The sequence below is a fragment of the Verticillium alfalfae genome, genomic scaffold, assembly GCF_000150825.1.
Source record: "Verticillium alfalfae VaMs.102 supercont1.1 genomic scaffold, whole genome shotgun sequence".
Lineage (NCBI taxonomy): Eukaryota > Fungi > Ascomycota > Sordariomycetes > Glomerellales > Plectosphaerellaceae > Verticillium > Verticillium alfalfae.
The window spans coordinates 1898074-1915543 of NW_003315038.1; the positions used below are offsets into that span (position 1 = coordinate 1898074).

Sequence of the window (17470 nt, forward strand, 5' to 3'; positions counted from 1 at the left end):
TTCCTCTTCTGGTTCAAGAAGCAGTGTGCTCAGGAGCGCGTCGAAGTCCCCTTCCTGTTCCACGCTGGCGAGGATCTAGCCGCCGGCGGATACTGGCTGACGAGGACCTCTACGACGCTATTCTGCTAGGAACCCGCCGTCTCGGCAGCGCCCAAGAACTGCACCGGCACCCCCTCCTTGTCGACCTCGTCAAGGAGAAGCGTATCCTGATCGAGACCAGTCCCTTCGGCAGCGAACTCCTTCGCATCTCCGAACTCGAAAGGACGAACCCGCTACCGGCGCTCATCGCACGGGGCGTGCCGTGCGCGCTGGGAAGCGACTGTCCTTCTGCGCTGAGGAGCGCCGGTGCGGTCGGGCCGTCTCACGACTACTGGAAGCTGCTACAGGGCTGGGGCGGCCTCGGGATCGAGGGCTTGGGCGCACTGGCGGAGAACGGGGTTCGATGGGCGGCGTTCGAGGACGAAGATGCCAAGGCCTGGGGCGCTGGAGTGCGGGAGGCCAGTCTGGGGCGCGGCATCAAGGCGCAGAGGCTGAAGCAGTGGGCCACGGCGTGGGAGGAGTTCTGCTTGTGGATCGTGACGGAGTATGGGGACGAACTAGGAGATGAACCAGGGGATATTCAGGCTCGTAGCTTAGATATCGAGGCAGACCAGAGAAAGGGCAAGGCAGAGCCATGAGGCCAAAAGGGCTCGCCGTCCTGTCGAAGTCGGGGCGACCACCATTGTTGCACTGGAATCATCAGATCAGGGAGGAGGTCAGCACACTGCGCACTTTCAATAGATAAGCTTGAATTTAAAGGACACCTCAGTCTCGTATTCGGGCTCATTGTTCGCGTAGGTAAGGTACTGTGTGCATGATTGCGTATCAACTCCAACTTTTGAGCTCTCGGCTATCGCTCGTTGGGTACATGTGTCGTTTGGACATGCCAAGATATAACAAGAAATTAGATGTTCATTGGGGGCTAAAATTGGCAGATCCTGCTCGTCAGCCAAAGATACAGGCAGTCTGATCGACAGGAGTGAGCACGTCACACATCAGACGAAATAAGGTGTGGCTCACACCCATGCTTCGCCAGAGCAAATCAAATGGTTATGACGACACCTCCGCCACTGGGCCCAGTAGCAGGCTGCTTCATCGGCGAGGTCCAACACAAAGCAGAGAGCAACGTGGGTGGGTGTGATATAACTGATGGTAAACCGGGTCCCCGAGCCGGTTCAACGGCCCGACAAGAATTGATTCAATCTCGCGCTGTTTCCGGGCCGCACGCATCAGAGAATTGAAACTCAAGGGGAAGGAAAAGGTATCATTAAGACGAGGCCCCGAACATTCACAATCTCCCTCTCCAATAGCACGGCAATCTTCAGACGATCCTTAGGTGTCTGGTGCCCACTGTGTCGCCAGCCATGTACGAAATCCCACAGGCTGGACGCTGGGATCAGCACGCGCGATTACGTCGTTGAGGTTCGCGTGTCCAAAGTCGTATCGCCGGTCAGCGGTCGCGCGTAATTGTTGAATATAGTGCCACTGCGTCCAATCCTGGGTTGACGCACACTGGGCCTGTTCCTGCTCGAGCCTCGACTGTTTGCGGGTGCGAAGGGTGAGACCCCCTGCGAGGAAACATTAGCTCAGGCCTCCATTGTCAGAATCAATAGGCTCGTCGTACCTCCGAGAACGTAGCTGCAGGCCGCAAAAATATCACGAGTCGACAAGCGATCACCTCGCACCTTGAATTCTCTGGGCCATGATGCCAAACCAAGCTCAATGGCTGCGGCAACGAAACGAGCCAAGTCGTCCATACTGATCAGACACACTTGGACTGGTCGACCGGAGGAACTTGTCTCAACAATGTCTGCTGTCCCCGCTCCAACATCGACAAGGTAATCGCCCTGGTTTGCTAAGTTGCTCGATGCGCCCATGCCGTACGCTCCAAGACCTCCAGGGCCGAACCGCTCATAGAAAACTCCGCACGAGAACACCGTCCACTGAAAGATCCGAGACTTCGCCCCGGCATACGTTCGGAGAAGGTCCAGCGCTTCTGAGGATCCATAGTCTAAAGGGTCGTCTGTCGCTGGTCTATGAGCGAGTCCACCTTCGAATTCTGCCGGTACAAAATGGCGAACGCCAGCCCGTCGTGCGGCGTGGATGAGGTTGATTTGTGCGGGGCCGCGAAAAGTGCTAATGACGAGATCTACGCCCTGGAGAGCAAACTGGATAGCAGTTGCATCGTCATAATCAACCACGGCAACTTGGCAATCGAAGTCGGCCTCAAAGTCTGGTCGCGCCTATGCTACGATTAGCGTCTGCATTTCAAAGAACACGTAGGAGCTCGGGCTAGAGGGACTTTACACTTCTCGACAGTATGAGAACTGGGTTGCCTGTTTGTGAAATGTGAAGAGTGAGCAGGCTGGACAACCAGCCGGCCCCGGCAATGGCAATACGCATCATGGCTCCAGAGTAGAGAACGAGAGTTTCAGTCTTGCAAGCTGGGAAGTTTACTCTTTGCTTGGAATCAGTTCGATTTGATGAGTGTTCTCGTTCTTTCGTACCACGCCCAACCCTTTGAAACGATTGTTGCTAGCCAGGGTCCGAACCGGGCTTCTCTTGAGGGGTCGTGTTCACACCATTACAAAGATGACTGATCAAGAGGCAATCGAGTACACCAGCAGTGGCTGCGACACGGTTTGTTGGAGCAGCCGGGACTCAAATAACAATCATACGGCAACGTGCTCACTGGTCGCCTGGCGATTCTCAAAAGCATGGTGGGTGTGTGGGCAGCCGTGACCGTCATGATGAAGCAAGGTTTGTAGAGCCCTCAGTGCCACCTTCAATGGAACACTGAGCCAATAGGCATGTGCCCGGAGCCTGCTCACTTCGACACAATGCCGTCTTCGGGATCGTCGCCGCGGCGAAAGCCCGCAGCCTGGAGCTACTCTGCTGACCTGCATGAGGGTGTCAACCAGGGAGGGGCCCAAGGCATCGGGCAGCTGTGAGTGGCACGATTCGCTGTCCAACTCTTTTCAGACATCATGCCTTGCCGTAGTGGCCTGTGCCTGAGATGATCCAGACAGCAGACTTTCCGGCACTTGGTCCCAAGCTTTTGGGCTGATGCCGATGCAACGGTCCCTCTAGAGAAGACCTGACTCGAGGACAATCAAGCGTCCAATCCTTCACATACCTGGCCCGAGAGGCATCGGCGAGCCAGGCTCGCTGATGGTGCTGCTGCGGGAAGGAAGCCGCTAGGGCGCCGACCCCAGGGCCACGGGTCAGGTTCTGGCCAGCCCCAAATGACATCGTCACTGCGGCATGAAATGAACTGCCGCGCTTCCTCGATAGGAAGGCGATTCAAAGTTCGACTAAGGACGCCGAAGCCTGCCACATTTTAACGCTCGTCCACTGACTTCTCGGCCTCGCCGATGGTCCGCGTGGCATGCCAGATATCGTGGGGAACGTTCGTTGGCAGGCTGAAATCAACCGGAAGCGCTGGGTATGACTCCAGATTATCCGAATTTGGCCTCGGTGAGCCGATTGACAATGCGTCCCTAAAGCACTCAGTGATGTGCTATCAAGTGATTGGTGCCCACTCTCGGAAATCCTGGTCGCACGACTTCACACATGTTCCGTCGCGTTGCTGCAGGGTTGGAGCGCTAGAAAATTGCGATGTCCAAGGTTCGCGGCCCAAGGCAATGACGCTCTTGCCTAAAGAAGAACACAATGCCGATGTCTAAACTCAAGCCCCGGGGCCCGCCTTTATGGACATCACCAGCTCGGCATTGATACTTGTCCGAGCTGTTAACCCGTTCAGTCGAAACGAGATACACACTGGGCCGAGACGCCAATTTGCTGTCAGAGGCGATCGTGACAGAAGCACTTGGCGGAGAAACACCACATGCCGCCCCAGCAGAGCGGGTGAAGGGTTGAGTCCAATAGAGATCGTATTTTGTATATGGTTCGAAGTCGGGGGATCGTGGGGGCCAAAACAGCCAGGATTTAGCGCAGCCTTATGAGGCGGGGTGCTCGTTCCATTGCCCTCGTCCGGGTTACCGAACACACCGAGTTATGGAGGGGCCATGCTCTCGGTCAGTCGGCGATACGGCAAAACCACGAAGCCCTGATTGGTGGAGTCCGCCCCCTGTCGAACTTTTTGGGCATTTTCCCAATCCCACACGAATTTTTGTCCCGCGATCCCGCATTCAAGAAGTCTTGATCATCATCCCACGACACTCGACACATACGCAGGATTCTTACCTCTTTGCGTACTCATCCCCCCCCTCAAATCCATCACAATGGCTCCTCAAGCAGTATGTACATGAACCATCGCTTTGCTGTTGGCCCAGTCTCTTTCCCGAGACCATGGCGTGAAACAGTAGGCTAAGATCATGTTCTCCGTAGGCGACCAAGAAGGGCACCAAGGGCCCCAAGTCCACCAAGAAGTTCATCATTGATGCTTCTCAGCCCGCCAACGACAAGATCTTCGATGTCGCTGCCTTCGAGAAGTTCCTCCAGGACCGCATCAAGGTTGAGGGCCGTGTCAACAACCTCGGAGACAACATCACCATCTCTTCCTCTGCCGACGGCAAGGTCGAGATTGTCTCCCACAACGACCTCTCTGGCCGCTACCTCAAGTACCTGTACGTATCTACAGAGGACCAACTTTTGTTGCCTAGCAAGCCGGCTAACAGATTGCCCTGCACAGGACCAAGAAGTTCCTCAAGAAGCAGCAGCTTCGTGACTGGCTCCGCGTCGTTGCCACCTCCAAGGGTGTCTACACGCTCAAGTTCTACAACGTCGTCAACGACGAGGCTGAGGACGATGATGAGTAAATGTTCACGACGAAATGCGCTTCATGATTCTTCGGACAACAGTCAGGGAAAAAAAGAGTGCCTGGATGGGCGAGCATGAGGTGTGGCAGGATACCTTAAAAACCAAATCAAAAGCTAGCACCTTGGCGTGCGCTTGACCTGCCAATACTTTTGACCAAACCATTCTTTCTTTGATCTTGAAATGACATGTGTGTTTGAGGGGTATTCTTTTTTCCGTCACACTGCCTGCTGTGTAAAAACAGCAAGCCCCTATCATATCGCCTAATGGTACATTTCTATGGGCCAGACTCGTTTCCAGCATTCTTAGAATCATGGCAACGATCGCATAACGCCCTCGAATGCGACGAGCGCCACCGCATTCGCCGGGAAGGCTCTCAAGAAACAGGGCAAGAAGCCGCGCCAAAACCCTCGCCACCCGGATTCCTTCCACACTGCGGCTGCAGCATCTCGCCAGCGCGGAAATCGCCTCACGCCGTCACCCAGTCCTCCTCCTAGCGGGTCTGTCATGATCCTCTGCTTCACGACGTCCGACGGATAGCTCGTCAGCCAGAATACTTGCGCGCTCAGCCCACCCGCCCAGAAGTTGACCGCTGGCGCACTCAACGATGTTTTCTCCCGCAGAAGTCTCGAGAAAACATCGTAGCTGCCCCACCAGCAGAAGAAGAAGCCGCGGAATAGCAGTGTTGATCCAAGACCGTGATAGATGCCCTTGATGCCGTGAATGTTCCAAATTTTCCGAATGCAGTCAATAGGTCCACTGTACAACCGGCCAGCTTTGTCGGCGGCGTACTGAATCTGCAGGCGCGCCTTGACGTGCTCCACAGGCGCAGCGATGAAGCTGACAGTCGCACCGGCCATAATCCCGGCCATCCCGTGACCGTACCAAGGCAGCGTGCTCTTGCCAGAGTTGAGTGGCGCGCCTGGATGGAAATCGGAGACGTGGAAGACATTCTCAGAAAGCAGGCGCCGGTAGACGGTCAGGGAACCCAGCATGACCGAATCCATGAACATCCAGCCGACAAGCGGCGGCGAGGCGCCCTTGTAGAGGGCGAGGACTCCTTCATTTCGAATGGTCTGAGCGACGCATTGAAGAGGCCCCGCGAAGCGGCTGGCGTCTGTCGTTTGAAGCCGGACTTTGATAGTGTCAAAGGGATGACCGACTATACAACTCATTAATCAATAGGCTATCATTAGGAGACCGAAATACTGACCAGTCAGCTTTGCAACGCCTGAGAAAACACCAGCCACAAAGCCTTTGTAGTTCTTGAAGGCGGGACCCTTCTCATTGTTGACCTCGGTGGTCATCGTGACAATTCCGCGATCCTCGAATGAGAGCGATGCGTACCGGGGTCAATGACGTTACCACTCGTACAAGCTGATACGGCAACACACCATGCCTTGTCGAAACTTTGGTTTCGGAATGAGACTTCTTTGAAGAAAACAACAAACATGAGAAGGATCGTGAATTATGACAGGATGTAAAGTGAAATGATTTACTGATGTCCATGGGTTGAAAGTCCACCGAGATCGGCTACCATACTGGATAGAGTAGTGCAATATCGCCAATTACCGGTTACATGCATACATTTAAAGTGCCCTGCTGGGTCTTTCCGCCTTCATGACGGATGAATACATGGGTAACGTGCAAAGACAGTCCATTGTACTCTTGAGATGGAAGCATGGTACTGATAATTATCTGTTGCATTCAGGGAATTAAGTGAGCTGGGTCGGTTGTACTGATCAGACCAAGTTGTGCCACCTGTTTGCCCCTTAGGATGTAGCTCCTCGTCATCTTCCGCTACCCACCTCAAACACACACGGCCCTCTTATAGCAGCTCAAAATCATCCAGCTTGTCCCTGTACTTCATGATGTTTCTCTTAATCTTGCTGCCTGCGGTCCATGTGACCAGATCCTCCATGTTTCTCGTCACGAAGAAAGCCGGGTCTGTGATTGTCTCGGTGCCGACTCTAACGTGGCCCTGCTCGATAAGCTGCAAATGTTAACACAAATTATTATTCTTGCGGAAAGCCGTGATCGAGTTGGAAACTCACCTTTGTGGCAGCTTGGACCGTGGGTGCCATGTGTAGCCTCGTCATCACGACGGGGATGCGCCGCCTGGCGAGGGCGGAGACTGTTGCGCCGTTCTCCACCGCGGAGAGCTTGCTTGTTGTGGAGAGAATACCCATGTCGTACAGTTTGTCAAGGAGAAGCTTTTCGTGCTTCTGACGGACCGCGCTTTCGGGGGGCAGAAGTGACAGACGGTGTGCGAGCTGGCGGATAGACTACAGCAGATCTTAGCATGTGCTTGTGGAGGTTAACCAGAGCAAGGAACAACTAACTCCACATATCCTGTTGTACTTGTGGTAGTCCTCTGGTTTCTGGATCATGTACCGCCTTCGAATGTTCGCATCGCGATGGTCGTTATCCTGCTTGTATGTGATAAAGTCGACTTTGCGAAGAAGCTTCGATTCGTGATGTTTGAGGGCGCGACCCATTTTCGCGGCTGTTCGACCAGACGGTCAATCACTCGAGGATTTGATATGTAGATTCCGGCTACAGAGAAGCTGCGTTCTTTGTATGCGTTCGTGTTTCGCGGCGGTATTGTTCGTGAGACTGGGCGTGGTAGTTCCTGCGGCTACAAGTGGGATGCAGAAAAATCCTTATCACCATCGTCAACCGCCGTTATCAGAACAGAATAAGTGGGTCTGTCGGACTAATATGGGCCCCAAAAATACAATGCCTGGAGAGCTTGAACCATCGCGACCCGGCTTCAGACCTTAGACGTCTATCTTCAATTGCACCACCCACGACCGCCACAATGCCTCCCAGACTGTCCTTCTTGCCTGCGGTCACCGCGCCCTCCGCCTTACTCCGTCGTCTGGCACGACCTCTCTCCACATCACCCGCCCTTAGCCGTACGTGACGAGGACCATTCCGGGATACCCCGTGTTCTGACCCCCTTCTCTAGAATCCAAACCCAACTCCGCCTTCGACATTCTCACCCTCGACGAGCGACCTGCTCCCGGAAACAATGCTGAACGCGTTCAGAATCTCGTTCGCGGCGGCAAGTTCGCCCAGAGCGAGGCACAATTAGCTCGCAAGCGTTTCGAGCTACAACAGCTGCGCGAGCGCAAGACGAGCGACGATTATATGAAACAGATGCCGCGAAAGTGGCGTACCGGCGATGTCTACGCGCCGCACGACATGAACCCTCACCAACTGGCTAGATGGAAGAAGAGGACAGCTCCTAAGCACGATGTGACGGATTTGCTGTCGCTGAACCCTTTGGACATGTACAAGGTTTGTTGCCTCAGCTCCATTGGCAGCAGAAAAAGGCGCAAGGCTGACAATGACCAGAACTTCTCCATGATTTCGGAGTACATGACCTCTTTTGGTCAGATCAAGAACTCAAGGGACACTGGTTTGCGTCCACGAAACCAGAGGAGGATGGCCAAGGCAATCCGCAGAGTCATCGGTATGGGCATTCACCCCAGTGTTCATTTCCACCCTGAGATCATCATGAAGCGATTGCAAGGCGGCCAGAAGTGGTAGGAATAGATGGCAAACATCAGGCACGGCGGAGGGGTCAGTCTGTAATTTGTGCCAAATGTACAACACCTTGGGTAGCATCTACCCTCTCTATATGTACACATATGCAAATGATATCTTTAAAACATGTAATGTTACATGGTCATGCTCTCAGCACACGTGGTAGCTTGTACTTGGTCACACCGTTGGCGGCACGTTGGTAACGCTTCTTCTTCACTTCCGCCCACACCTTGGGTTGTGTCTCATTCGCCCACTCCGCGAACTTGCGCTGCAACGCCTGGCCTGGCAGCGCGTTGTATGCCACGCCTAGTCTATGAGGTGGTCAGCTTTCGTCTACTAGAGTACATATCTTCATGGGGTTGTTACTCACATGAGGAGATCCGGACCATATCCAACAGTCTGTTGCATTGTTTTGATCGCCTCTTGCACCGCGGTCACATTGCCGTTACCGGCAATGCCGCCTAAGTAAGCTGCAAAGACGGATGGCGGCACGTCTACCTCCTGTGCCTCCATCTTCTTCCATATCTTCTTTGCGGTCTGATCGCCATAGGGCAATCTTTCGCAGACCGAGAAGACAATTTCCAGACTGTTGTATGATGGCCCCTCGACGGAGCGAATGATGTCGTTCCAAAAATCCAAAGCCCGTGACGGCCGCCCACAGGCTGCATAAGCGAGCATAAGGGCATTGTACAACTTCGTTGTGGGCTGCATACCAAGGTCCATCTTGAGCATATTGTGGACCAAACTGACGTGTTCCTCCGAGTCCGAGTCGGCGCACGCCCCTAGGCCTTCGAAGCACTGAATGTACGCCTCTGTTGAGGGATGAAAAGATCGGTTCACGTGTTGCCTCATGTGACCGAAGGTGTGCACAGCCATGTCGGGACGCTTGCGGTCAAAGAAAGCCTGCATAAGCTTGAGACGATCTTCGACGCTGGTCTCCAGGAAAAACTGTCGCAGTATTGAGTACGCATCCCATACCCTAGCTGTACTGTTCTTGCGATCCAGACAATACGAAACAAATGCGTCTCGTACAGACTTCCTCTGGTCTGTGCTGTGCTGGAAGATGTTGAGAGAGAGGGTGTCGATAATGTCCATCTGTTGGTCATATTTGAGATAGACAGTACACAGAGCAACGACGGTGTCGGGGTCCAGTGTGACAATGCGCTGCTCCAGGACATCCAATATCTCTCGAATAGCCTTCAGATCTGGCTGAGGCAAGTCGCACAGAGCCTGTAGGTATCGGTTCACTACTGGAAGATCCTCTTCGCCTTCCAGCTCTGTCCTCGCTAGTTGCTTGTACGCTTCCCTTGCAGCGGCTAAGTCCTTGGCCTTGATGCGAGACTCGATTTGTAGTACGAATGTCATGGCATTTGGCTTGATGCCGTATTCGCTGGAAAACGCAAGCAGTCTGTCGGCTAGGTAAGGGTCGTTCTTTTCGGATGCTGCTTCAATCAGGCCGTTGATCGTATGGACATCGGGCAAAATAGACGGGTCATCCGGATTGTGTTTCGCGACTACGTCAAACATGCTCCGCAAATCATCCAGTCCCTTCGACATTGACAGGACCGCCCATTGATACACCACGTCCCAGTGCTCTTTGCTCGGATTCGAGTCAACGAGCTGTTGAAAGATCGGGTCGCACCAGGCATGTTGACTGTTTCGGATGGAGAAGTTGAGTATCTCTCTATATGTCTCGTGCCTGGGCTGTTTGTTACCAGTTATGGGTTTGGAGAACCACTTCTTAGTCTCCTTGATCCGGTCTCTTGTCGCGAAGAATGTAGTCATGGCTTCCTGAAACCTTGGAGTATACTCCATACCTCCCTTTTCGGCTTCTGCTGCGGCCTCGAGTAGTTCCTTTTCACGTCCTTCCGCTGCCAGGCCGCGGAACACGTAGATCCACAAGGTTTTAGCATCCCGCGTTGACTGGCCTGCTGCCCGAAGCTGTGCCCAGTGCGTTCGTAGCTCGAGATGCGCCTGTTTGGATGCGCCGTAGGTTGTCAGTGCCCACATGTATGCCTTCAGGTCTTCCACAGCCGGCTTTGCCTCTTCAAGCTCTATTGGCCGGGTGTCTTCGTACTCGTATTCCAGCTCCCTCTCTTTTGTAATCTCGGCATAGAGTGCTTTGCAGAACTCTAAATGTTCGGACGTGTCCTCCTTCGGAACCTTAAGCAGTGCATCGCGAGCAGCCGTCAACTCCAGCAGTGACAAGCCCTCGCCGGGTTCGTCATCTTTATTCTCGATCAGGTATTTCAACAGGTTCCGGCAGTGTCGGGCTTGGGTGCTGTTGACTGTGACATGGAACCGCTGCTTGTAGGTGAAAAGCTCTCTAAAGGCATCGACCAGCTCTTTGCGTGTAGGTGGGCGTACATTGTCGAGCAACCGATTCCTCCACGTTAGGATGACTGTCCATCCTGGCTCGTACTCTGGCTTTTTGATCTGTCTTGGGGCTTTCTGAAAGATGCCGAAGAAGGTTCGCCGGGTTGTTCGCCGGGTTGGAGGAGCGACTATCGGATAGGAACGACACGACGATGGTGCAAGCAGTAGGGCGCTCGCGGGTGTGCAGCCTCTGGCGACCAGGGCACGTCGATAGACATGGCGGGCTAGATGCGCCCTCATGATGCCGGTTTGGAGTGCACAGAACAGCTCCTTCGGGGGCGTAAGCGGGATACGCGGGCGAAACTAGATGCAATTGACATACCTGGGCATTTTTGAGGCAGAATGTTCAAGGGTCTAGTGGTATTTGGAGGCTCTCGGGTCTTGCGAAACCTGTTGAAGATTCTATGCCTGGAGCTTCGCGACGTGGATGCTCCAGTGTCTAGTACTACAGTACAGTCAGTTTACTTTGCGCCTATGTCATTTCGACCTAAACATGCTTATATGAGATTATGTATGTATCGGGTATCAGTCCACCCCTCCAGTACCTATGGCTTCCCCAGCCTGCCTGGTGTACGATCACTGCTTCTACGTTCGTGATTCAGTCCGTTCAATCACTTTTAGTTTTCTTGAACGCCATGAATTTATTTCTTTGCGACAATGTGTGTTTGCCTGAGCGGCAGCGCAGAATCTACCCGCAACGACTTGCCCTTCAAAGCTTGATAAACCATGAATCTGGCTATGATCCCAAGATGTATGCATAGTACCTACGAACCTATCTTGCGAGGTGTGCCTAACGAGCGGCATTGCCATGCAACTGTCTCGGCAAGTCTCTCCATGGTTTGTGCAGTTTTGTACATGGGCCCGAATTCACTGCGACCAAACGACCAGGCTTAGGTGCCACCACCCGTAACCTTGATAACTTGGCCTGGCGAACGTTAGTCACCAATAACCGCAGGAAAGCCTGGGGTACCTTACCGTTGATCCACTCGCAGTCTTCACTGCACAGGGCGGAGACGGCTCTGCCAATGTCGGCGGGCACACCAACCCTCTTCAGGGGGTTCATGTTGGCAAGGCCCTGGTCGATGGTCTCAATGGGCATGCCCTTAAAGCCGCCAGGAACATAGTGCCAAGCATTTTCATCATACATGTCTGTCTTCACGCCGCCCGGGGCGATGGCATTGACAGTTACGCCCTTCTCGCCGCAGTCGACGGCAAAGGCGCGCGTGAAGCCTTCGACAGCAGCCTTGGAGCCGGCATACAGGGCATGGTTGTGAATGCCGCCCATGGAAGCAGCAACTGACGACGTCAGTATGATGCGGCCACCGCGCGCGCAGTGTTTGAGACCCTGCTGGGCGACAAAGAATTGGCCACGGCAGTTGAGGTCGAAAATGTCATTGAACAGCTCTTGAGTGACCTCAGTCTCCGGGCACCAAACTTCCTTGCCCGAGTTGGAAATGACGAAGTCAATGCGGCCAAAGTGAGCAATAGCGCGATCGAAGAGATCGACGACCTCCGCCGGCTTGCTTATGTTTGCTTGGAGGGCAATGGCCTTTGTGCCGATTTCTGCAAGCTCCGAAACGACTCGCTCGGCAGCAGCAGCGGAGGAGCCGTAGTTGACAACAACTTTGGCGCCGCGCTTGCCAAGCTCGAGAGCAATGCCTTTGCCAATTCCACGACCGGATCCAGTGACGAGGGCGACCTTGCCAAGGAATGGGCGGGCGGCGTCGAAGCGGTCAGGGGTTTGCTGCCGCTCGGCAGTGTCCGGCGCAATATCTTCTGCAGCAACAGGGGCCATCGTGGATGTTGTGTTGGTTTCTGAGAACAGTAAGCAAGACGGATAAGGCGGGATTCGTGAATAAGTCGTTGTTGAACAAGTCGTTCAGCAGTCGTGTATCGACAGCACTCAAATTTATATGATGGCGGCAGACTTCGTTGGCATCATTGTCCGCTGCAGGTCCGGACATTGTAAAAGAAGGAAAAACGTAGTTGGGGAACCGCTTCAACAACTGTCAAGAACGGAGGACGGAGGTCGAGCAAAACGGGGGTCACAGGGACCGGGTCCGAGGCAAGCAGAAGAGCCGGAGTCCAGGTCTCAACGTCCGATGCATATTATCAAGCAGGATTCCGACTAGGCAAGATTCTGAGCAGTGTCTAAGTCTCTCCCTAGGGGCTCTTCCCGTTTCGATTCGACGGACCTTGGTCGTCAAATGCGCACTGATGTGTTCTCACGGCAATAGACGCCAATGTCTTTGTCTTTTTGGGACAAATTGGGCCACATGTCGATCCGACTTGCGTTGCCAAATTGCGCCGTCAGCGGACGCCGTGCTCAGGGACGGGTACCGAGTTCCCCAGCGGAGGTCCGGTGAGGGTAAAAAGAAATGGCGGCCAGTTTCAGCTGGTCAGTCAACTTGACGAAACTACTGTCCAATTCAATGTGTGTCGCCAAGAGAAAATTCATTTCTGACCGCTTCGTCTGGATGGTTTCGTTGTCTTGACGTTCTATGATGAGCTGGTGTGCACGAATTGGCGTGGCACAAACCAGCCTAGGTCGTGGTGAATCCTTCTGGTCACATACGGCCTGCTCCTAGCCGCCAGACGTCGTATGCGATCTTGCTTGAATTCTGCATTTGTTCCATTTCATACAGTAAGTTGCGTGCTCCATTCTTCGCGGTGGATGTTATTTCATCGGTAGCAGTCTTCGGGTGGCATGGGCGCCTTGACAGCCACCATCACGCTTGTCTGGCGGTTAAGCGCTGCCTGTCTGACCTCGTTCCCATCTAATACATGGCCGGAAACATGTGACCGAACAATGAAGTATTTGTCCTCCAAGTGTACGCAAACAGGTGGACCTGACCAAGACGGCATGCATGAGAGCTTTCAGTCTTCACAGGCGAAGAATATTCAAGGTCGGCTGCTGGGCAGGAATGCCCCCTACATTGTCCTGAAACGCTTTTTCGTCAATCATCCCTAATGGGAAAACTTCCTCATTTATTGACTCATGGTTTCATGGTTCAAAATTCAGATAGGCTGATCAAGAAGATGTTGCCAGTCGATAGTTCAGCGGCCGGATTTGAATGTCCATATCGATGCTGATACAACTTTCCAGCCATTCGATCGAGAAAACTTTAGTTTTTGGCCCAGTCATATATCCCTAGACACTAACAGCTTTATAGGTGAATTGTGTCATCAACTTGTACTACTTACGTGAAAAGCGTTCTTTCACCTGGCATCGCCTCGCCCCATGCCTAACATAGTCCATGCCTAGCGCTTGATACTGACATAGGTCTGGGTATTATTGATACTCATGGTGTAGTCACAGGCGTCGAAATATCAACCCTTTCTGTACCACCTAACACGGATGGCCCTGATGGGATGCAGGATACTGTCAAACTGCGTAGAATGCACGTTGGTTTGCAAACTAAGACTTCTGCCTTCCGTCATCCTCTTGTTAACAATGCCAGATGTTAGCCACCGCGGTGTTGTCTATGATGCTGAGGGCCGAACATATTTCAGGCCACCTCGTCAGAGACTGAAAAGTAGTGGTCGTCATCTTCACCTTCCACAACACCCTCGTCGAAGAACTTTCAGCTGAAAGTCTACCGAACAGAAGTTTGTAGATTTTCTGAGAAGCTGAAGAAACTAAACAGGGTGCTTTTGATAAGTTCCGAACCAAAAACTACAGTGCTAACACTGAAAGATGTTTGTGCCCAAGGATGTGGTGTTTGCGCAACAATGTTCCAACATATCCGCGCTGCCAGAGATGATCGCACTGACACGCCATCGAACCGGACGAGCCGAAGGACTCGCTTGCTGTTTGGAGCATTCCTTCAACGAATCGTTACAGGCCTCAAGACTACCGTGACCGGATACTTGGTCACGTAAAGTACTTGCGATGACGGATGGGCGTCATGTGCTTAGACGGACCTTTGGGGAAGTCCGGCACCAGTGTCATTTCCTTTGACAGGGTCCAAAGCCTCCAGCTTACGGTAATGACCCTCAGAAATAGAAGAAGCCGGATCATGGATACTGTAGACAAATTGTGTGTGTGTGTGTGTGGACCAAGGCATAAATCATCTTCATACCCCGTGTCAGATCTTTCAACTCGACCACCCAGTAAGCTCATACCCCGACTTATATCGAGCAGTTCGGTCCATAAAATCATTTGAATAACCAATCTTTGCATCAAACTCCGTGTATCTAGGCACCTCACACTTCTCAGAATGCCTGGAGAGTTGGCCGTCGGCGGGCCGCGTTTCACCACCGGATTATTCAACGGACCCATGTCCACTGCTCGATTGCCCATTGATGATCAGCTGGCATTTCAGAGGGGCCGTCACGGAGAACAGAATGGTATGGTGCAAAGAAACCATCGATTCAGCTTCCACCCAGCGGGCCAGCTCGAGTCCACTGGCTTGACTGCAAGGCACAAGCAGATCAACCCTCGCGTGGTTCGCACCAATCTCACCAAGGTTGAGCAGAAATCATGTTGCGCGTCGCAACCGCAATCAAGCGGTGGCGCGTTCTCCAAAAATGGACCCGAAGGGCTAGAGAAGTCAGTCACTGCTATCTTCAACAGCACTCTCGGAGATAAATACCCAAATCCAGACGATGGTCGCTTTCTGGAGGGAAACCACTCAATCCTGCTCGTCCGGCTTCAGGCCAGGATTCGAGAGAAACTCAATATCGCACCTCCGGTGTCTCAGTTCATTGAGGAACCCACAGTTGCCGCCGTCTGTACCTATATTCGCCAAAATAAGGGCTGTGCTGCCAGTAACACCGAGGACACAACCATAGATTGGAGTTTGGAGACGAAGCTTCCCACCAATCCGCGATATATTCCCCAGTACAGTATCCCCCGTGTTGATCGGGATGACATCAACAGGATACTCGTCACAGGCGCCGAACTTTCGGTTGGCTTGTTTCTTCTTGCGGAAATATTGGTGAGCAAGCGCGATGCTGTGGTCTACGTGCTTGGGTCCCTAAAGCCTCTGAGCACAGACGATTTGATGGATTTACTGGAGAACCACGGTTTAGTGGGCATAAGCTCCAATGGCCATCTCGACAGAGACGATGTCCTCTCGCGTGTGAGGTGTGTCTACGGCTGCCTGTCGAAGCCCCGGCTAGGTCTCAACAGATCAGAGTTTCTCGAGCTTGGCCGTGAGGTTCAGACCATTTACCATCTGGGGGGGCATGTCTGCTTGTTGAAGACTTACACACAGTTGAAATCTGTTAATGTCACGCCAATCCTTGATCTCATTCAGCTGGCAGGCACAGGCGAACATCTTTCAGAAATACACTACCTTTCGTCCTGGTCTGTCGGACACCTACAATCATGGTCCCTGGTCAGTCCAAATCTCAACACTTGGGTAGCAACCGAGGACGACATGTCCCACTTCCAACCCCCAGCCGAGAACCAGCACGGCTATTTCAAGTCCCTCTGGGTGGTAGAGGCCCTCCTATGCAGCGCAGCGTCCCGTGGATTCCCGGTCACCATCACACGGGCTTCGGCCGTGACCAACCTATGGCACGGTAGCTTGATGAGCACCGGCGATGAGTTTGCGCTTCGCATGATACTCGCGATGGTCGACTCTGGCATGATCCCGACCGTAGGCTCACCCAAGCAACCCCAGTTGGCGGTCGATCTGGTGCCAGTGGACTACCTGGTACGAGGTCTTTTCACCCTGACGTCAGAGAGGGCAGCCGTTGAATCTTGTTCGATATCGAGAGACAAGCCGTTGTTTTATCACATCAGCAACCCCAAGCCCCTGGAGCTGCGGGATCTGTCCGACGTGATGAAAGCACTGAGTGGAGATGGGAGAGAAATGGAGATAGTCTCGCTAGAGAGGTGGATGCAGACACTCGCTGCTCAGGAGAAGAAGGCTAACGGTGCGACTGAGGTGTTATGGGCGACGATACTAAGAGAGTATTTGGGAATGGGACATGTGATGTTTCCCCTCGATTCGGGCACTACGGATGAATCGCTGGAGGATCTGCTTCCTGGATTCAGCGAACAATGTCCGCCAGTCAATGTAGCCATGCTCGAACGGTTACTCGGGGGTTTGCGACGGGTGGAGCGGGTCTGACTGTGGGCTTTGTAGGGGCCTTGTCGATGCTGCCGCGTGGAACTTGGGTGTTCGTTGTACCATAATCACTTGGTCTGCCACGTGTTTTCAGATAGTCAAAGGACATGAATGCCCTTTGATTTACTCCCGGATTCGGCAAAATTGAAGTGTTCCGTGACTCGTAGTTGAAGATTCCATGTAGTTGAATCATGTGGTCAGTTCCCTTCCCCATGTGGCGACCCCGACCCCGACCCAGGCCTGGTCGCAATCCGATCTTGATGCTCGATTAGATAAGGATGTTCCACTAAATTTTCTCGATAGGCCCCGCCTTTAGTTTATGCTGATTTTCTTCTGTTTATTCGCTCCTACTCAGCTTGACAACAAAAGGTCGATTCAATCGGTCAGCATCATTTGCCAAACATTTTTCGAATTCCTCGACCACGGACTCGCAAAATACCAAGCGGAACAGGCCCCGCAAAATGGCACAAGGCGCCTATCAAGAGCTCTTCACGACCGGCACCCACCGCAAGCCCAAGCAGACGACCAAGAAACAATCCAAGGTCAACAAGCCCCAAAAGGGCAAGGCCAACTCGGCCGCCGACAAGTTGCAGAAGAAGTACTGCGCCGGCCTCATCACCAAGACGGAAAAGATGCTGGGTGAG

At 53.2% G+C, this 17470-nt stretch overlaps 9 protein-coding genes across 9 annotated transcripts in view; 4 read left to right on the top strand and 5 right to left on the bottom strand.

Annotated features, from left to right (window-relative positions):
* Nucleotides 1–691, top strand: part of VDBG_00568 (adenosine deaminase family protein) — a gene marked incomplete at both ends in the record, with an annotated part of 1851 nt that extends 1160 nt beyond the window's left edge. Inside the window, one exon of the mRNA XM_003008840.1 lies at nucleotides 80–691. Within this exon, the coding sequence (XP_003008886.1) occupies nucleotides 80–677 (598 nt within the window). The remainder of the gene's footprint in view (nucleotides 1–79) is intronic.
* Nucleotides 692–1371: 680 nt separating this feature from the next.
* Nucleotides 1372–2445, bottom strand: VDBG_00569 (conserved hypothetical protein; the record flags this gene model as incomplete). Its single annotated transcript, XM_003008841.1, has 3 exons — nucleotides 1372–1607; nucleotides 1664–2282; nucleotides 2347–2445. 3 exons carry the CDS (start codon nucleotides 2443–2445, stop codon nucleotides 1372–1374), a joined length of 954 nt encoding a protein of 317 aa, XP_003008887.1.
* A 1741-nt stretch (nucleotides 2446–4186) lies between these two features.
* VDBG_00570 (60S ribosomal protein L22) lies at nucleotides 4187–4963 on the top strand (the record flags this gene model as incomplete). The annotated part of the gene is made up of 3 exons (XM_003008842.1): nucleotides 4187–4298; nucleotides 4390–4628; nucleotides 4694–4963. The coding sequence occupies 3 exons, from the start codon at nucleotides 4284–4286 to the stop codon at nucleotides 4818–4820; spliced, it is 381 nt and encodes a 126-aa protein (XP_003008888.1).
* Nucleotides 4964–5129: 166 nt separating this feature from the next.
* Nucleotides 5130–6125, bottom strand: VDBG_00571 (carrier protein YMC2; the record flags this gene model as incomplete). The annotated part of the gene is made up of 2 exons (XM_003008843.1): nucleotides 5130–5980; nucleotides 6032–6125. The coding sequence occupies 2 exons, from the start codon at nucleotides 6123–6125 to the stop codon at nucleotides 5130–5132; spliced, it is 945 nt and encodes a 314-aa protein (XP_003008889.1).
* Nucleotides 6126–6476: 351 nt separating this feature from the next.
* Nucleotides 6477–7469, bottom strand: VDBG_00572 (U3 small nucleolar ribonucleoprotein IMP3; the record flags this gene model as incomplete). The annotated part of the gene is made up of 3 exons (XM_003008844.1): nucleotides 6477–6811; nucleotides 6873–7103; nucleotides 7161–7469. The coding sequence occupies 3 exons, from the start codon at nucleotides 7314–7316 to the stop codon at nucleotides 6647–6649; spliced, it is 552 nt and encodes a 183-aa protein (XP_003008890.1).
* Nucleotides 7470–7639: 170 nt separating this feature from the next.
* On the top strand, nucleotides 7640–8373 carry VDBG_00573 (conserved hypothetical protein; the record flags this gene model as incomplete). Its single annotated transcript, XM_003008845.1, has 2 exons — nucleotides 7640–7736; nucleotides 7790–8373. 2 exons carry the CDS (start codon nucleotides 7640–7642, stop codon nucleotides 8371–8373), a joined length of 681 nt encoding a protein of 226 aa, XP_003008891.1.
* A 139-nt stretch (nucleotides 8374–8512) lies between these two features.
* Nucleotides 8513–10986, bottom strand: VDBG_00574 (complex I intermediate-associated protein; the record flags this gene model as incomplete). Its single annotated transcript, XM_003008846.1, has 2 exons — nucleotides 8513–8681; nucleotides 8741–10986. The coding sequence occupies 2 exons, from the start codon at nucleotides 10984–10986 to the stop codon at nucleotides 8513–8515; spliced, it is 2415 nt and encodes an 804-aa protein (XP_003008892.1).
* A 650-nt stretch (nucleotides 10987–11636) lies between these two features.
* On the bottom strand, nucleotides 11637–12599 carry VDBG_00575 (versicolorin reductase; the record flags this gene model as incomplete). The annotated part of the gene is made up of 2 exons (XM_003008847.1): nucleotides 11637–11671; nucleotides 11722–12599. The coding sequence occupies 2 exons, from the start codon at nucleotides 12539–12541 to the stop codon at nucleotides 11637–11639; spliced, it is 855 nt and encodes a 284-aa protein (XP_003008893.1).
* Nucleotides 12600–14966: 2367 nt separating this feature from the next.
* VDBG_00576 (amino acid adenylation domain-containing protein) lies at nucleotides 14967–16829 on the top strand (the record flags this gene model as incomplete). The annotated part of the gene is made up of 1 exon (XM_003008848.1): nucleotides 14967–16829. The coding sequence occupies one exon, from the start codon at nucleotides 14967–14969 to the stop codon at nucleotides 16827–16829; it is 1863 nt and encodes a 620-aa protein (XP_003008894.1).
* Between the last annotated feature and the right edge of the window lie 641 nt (nucleotides 16830–17470).